At 38.1% G+C, this 4,216-nt stretch overlaps 1 protein-coding gene across 5 annotated transcripts in view; it reads left to right on the top strand.

The window, feature by feature from the left end:
• Window positions 1-3,923, top strand: part of HIPK3 (homeodomain interacting protein kinase 3) — a 67,691-nt gene extending 63,768 nt beyond the window's left edge. For all 5 annotated transcript variants that reach the window (XM_008644073.2, XM_017726350.1, XM_017726349.1 and 2 more), the window contains exon 17: window positions 1-3,923. In XM_008644073.2, coding sequence (XP_008642295.1) covers window positions 1-380 — 380 coding nt within the window. In that variant the 3' untranslated portion in view covers window positions 381-3,923.
• The last annotated feature ends 293 nt before the right edge of the window (window positions 3,924-4,216 follow it).

The following is a 4,216-nucleotide window of genomic DNA, read 5'->3' as shown; positions in this document are numbered from 1 at the left end:
CCCTGCCCCAGGGCAGCCCCAGCCACGGCCCGGTGCACGCGCACCTCTCGGGGAGCTCCCACCTGGGCGGGCAGCCCGCCATCCTCCCGTACGCGGCGTCGGCGCCGCTCAGCACCGCCGCGCCCGTCGCCCACCTCCTCGCCTCGCCCTGTACCTCAAGACCTTTGTTACAGCACCCGACCTACAACCTGACTCACCCCAGTGGGATCGTGCACCAAGTTCCAGTCGGCATTAACCCCCGCCTCCTGCCTTCCCCCACCATCCACCAGACTCAGTACAAACCCATTTTCCCGCCCCATTCGTACATCGCAGCGTCGCCTGCTGCTTACACGGGATTTCCACTGAGTCCGACAAAACTCAGCCAGTACCCATTCATGTGAGGACTCAGACACAGTATAATGAGGAAGCTCGATGATACAGAAGTTTGGTTTGAGAAGAAACATGGTATTTATTAAATATTAGCCATGGCACAACAGGAAAATTATTTTTTTGAATCATGTAGACTTGGGTGCAATTTAAACAACTCTGAGCTTTAAAAAAACTCACTTTTAATGTGTTTTGCACATTTGGTATAACTTGTCTTTGGTCATGTTATCTTCTTATATAGTAACTTTAGACAGGTGACTTATGGGAGCAGAAATCTGGTTTTGCTCCTGCTATTTTTTATAAAATTGCCTTCTAACTAGTGCAAGACACGTCTACATTTGGGAAGCCATTCAGTGTACAGAACTAGAGCAACAGATGCACATGTGTCAGCAGTACAGTGTAGAAGTAACTTGTTTGTATTACGTATCTTGGTGTTTAAATGTTGAGTCACTTACCTAAGAGTTGAGCTGTTGTTCTTCACATTGCATGTGTCTTTTGCATGGGCAAAGAAAAGGCCTAAACATTGCTCTTAAATGTTGTTGTCCTAATAATCTCAGCTGCATTGTAAACTGTTCCCACACATAGTGCCTTAAATATTTGAGGTTGTTAATGTTATTACTTATATATAAATGTTGAGGACTGCAGCACTTAAAAGTTCAGATCTGCTGATTTTTTGATAGCGTAATGCTCATTTTGGGTTTTGTGTGGTATGATTTTAGTATTGGGTGTATTTTCCTTATTGAGAAGGCAGCACATTTTGCCGTAGCTGAATTTTGCTGTCTTTTTTTTCCCCCCCAGAATGATCTAGCTTCAAGACAGGACTTTAGTAGTGCTTAAGGAAAGTTGATTCAGTAGCTATTGAGTAGTGACACACAAGACAGTATTTCATACTGGTAAATGGAACTGCAATACAACCTAAGTAGTTTATTTTAAAAGTGTTTGTCTAATTGGATATAATAAAATGTTTAGAGGTGAGGTAGGCATGACTGACTAGCTAATGAAAGGAGAAGCCAAGTGCTCATTGATCCATGATGTGGTTTCATCTTAGCTTGAGCAAACCATGCAGTATTTAATAACTAGTAGCAGAATATTTACTATTGAAGCTTGAAAAAGATGTGAGTTCTTTGTGTGCAATCTTTCATTTATGCATGGGAGAGATTTTAGTCTTTTTACATGATAGTATTTGTTTTCGCCTGTTGTGGGTGTTTGCTTATTTAATACATTCCGTCAGGGACGTAAATTACATGCTTTTTGCATTAATTTTTTTTTTCCCTTAGGAAGCGTGTCTTTTTGTTTTTTGTTTTGTTCAAATGAAGTTGCTTTTGCAGCACCAAAGACTTAATCATCCATTTCCTATAAAAGGTAGCTACTTTTTCATAGACCTCAAGTATACTGTAGTGTAGAGATGGGATTTACGGAAGGTGTTAAGCTGAGGCTGTGTTTTAGCTTATGGGCAAGTAATAAATTGTATCATTTATCTTGAATGTATCATAGATAAGCTGCTATATAATGATTGCCACTTCAGATAGCTGTGAAATTAGGTGATAACTAGTTCTTTCTTAGCCTTCTAATTTCTGTACAAGTCTAATTACATGAAATAGAAGCTGGGTTTTGGGTTTGGTTTTTTTTTTTTAGATTTCTATTTTGTTTTCATGTTTGAAGTGTCGTAACTACTATACTGTAAATGATGGAAGATGATTGCATATTTTTTTTGGGGTGTGTTATTTGCATCAGTATTTTATCTCCATTAACTTTGAGCTCATCACTGCATATAAGTGGATGTATTAATGTAACTTAATTTTTTTATGTTTTCATATTGGCATTGTGTAGACACTTAAGAAGCTGCATCTTGCAGGCTTGACTTAACTTTTTTTAAAACAAAATCTGGAATACAATCCTTGCAATGTTGACTGGAATAAGAGTGCAAAGCATTTGAGTTTAACTCTGTCAATAAGCTAATAACTGGTAATCTTTTTCTTTACTCCACTAACACAAGCAGTGTTTTATTTAATGAATGTCTGAATGAAATAAATGTGCCTACATTTGATTTATTTTTTAAGTAATAACTAGAATACAACAGTATTAGATCATAAAAAAAAAGAAAATACCAGCAGTACATTTTTAATCATACTGAAAATTAAGAAACCTAACTTTTCCCAAAAGTTTCAATGTTTTTAGTAATCAACTCTATGCATTTTGTACGAGTGTGTGTGTATATAAAGTATACATTAGCAACTAGGAGTATCCTGATGAATTTGAAATCTTACCAACACATGTAAAGCCTAAACATAGGGAGTCAAATTGGATGTCCACTTTACCACTTCAAACTTGTGCTGTGTGGTCCAGCAGGCAGTTTTCTGTTCACTCCCTCGTGTTGGGAAGCGCCCTTTTTTTTGGTGCTCACTCCATTGCAGGCAATGGACACACCAGGAACCACCAATGCAAGTGGAGCACATCGATTTTGTATCGTGGTAACAACAACAACAAAAAAATACTGCATTTTTTTTTTCCTGGGGCCACGGGGATCATCATGTGTCTGATGTATTTTCTGTACTTTCTTTTTACTGTGCTTAAGGTTTGGAGCTGATGTGCTTGTTAAATTGACACGGTTCTCTGTATATCACCACAGTATCCTGCTGCATGCAGGAAAAGGTTGCTGTAAATGCGCCCCAAATTAGATCTGCTGCTCTTTCTATGTATTGTAATCTTAGAAATGTCTGCATTTCAAAGAATGAAATATTTGGGATCCTGCCACAGCTTAAATTCAATACACCAGGTGACTTCCCCCCTCCTCCTGCAATATACTCTGAGAGAACGGACTCTTGTCACTGCAAGTGTCTGGGGCCCATCTGCAGAAATAAAAGCTTTCAGGGCGAGGGCCTTTTCTGTGAAAAAAGTCATCCTCTGAGAAGCATTTTTACATGATACCGTTTTATTGCCTTTTTTAAATAAAACACTGCATGACTACAGAATTGCATATCTACATATTACTTTAATTTGCAAGGTTTTATATGAATTTCTTGTGTTCGGTTTTTAACTTCAGGGTGTTTTATTGGTCAAATATGCTACTGTATTAACTCTTTTTTTTTTTTTTTTTGGTTTTAATTTTTAAATCTTCTGTTTTTACTGCTAATTAACGTGGTTTGTGTTAAGTAAAAGTTAAATCACACTGCAAGCTGTAGGAAGACTTGTTCTAGGAACACCCAGTGATAGAGACTTGATTAATAAGGTTGAACTGTTACTGTTTAACAATTTGTAGACTTGTGGCTTTTTTTTGCTTTGGATTTCTCTGCTACACTAGTTCGCCATGTAGCAATTGCACTGTGCAATATTACAATATGAGGACTGGGAAAATTTTTTATGGATGTAATGTCTCTTACAGTTTGCGATAGTATTTCTTTCTAGTTCTCAGTGATTTAAATGTGACCAAGCCTTCTGTACTTTGTCACAAAAAGCGGGTTTTCCAGGTGACTATTTTGGTGAGTGTCAAAATAAGAATTTATGGTGTATTACTGTCAAGATTCACTTTGAATTAAAATATATATTGCAGCAGACGACTTCTGGTGGCTTTTGTTTTTTGCTGTGTTACATGAAGGCAAAGATTATGAAAATTGAGAGGGCTCTAAAATTCTGATGTAATCATTTGACTATGCCTCTTTCTGAAATTTAAAATTTTATTAGCTTTCAAAGCTTGCTTCAGAGGGTCTTGAGGGGCTGTCTTTAGTGCAGCCACACCTTGAAGGTTCTTTGTTCTGGATGTCCCAGTTTTACAACTGTAGAGGAAGGTTATCTGGCCCAAGTACCAGCAGACACCTCACTGCTGCTGAGGTTTGTGCCAAGCCGGGGGCAA

This window comes from Corvus brachyrhynchos, unplaced genomic scaffold, assembly GCF_000691975.1.
Source record: "Corvus brachyrhynchos isolate BGI_N302 unplaced genomic scaffold, ASM69197v1 scaffold281, whole genome shotgun sequence".
NCBI classification, from domain to species: domain Eukaryota; kingdom Metazoa; phylum Chordata; class Aves; order Passeriformes; family Corvidae; genus Corvus; species Corvus brachyrhynchos.
The sequence above is the reverse complement of the archived record's forward strand: the minus strand, read 5'-3'. Positions and strand labels throughout refer to the sequence as shown.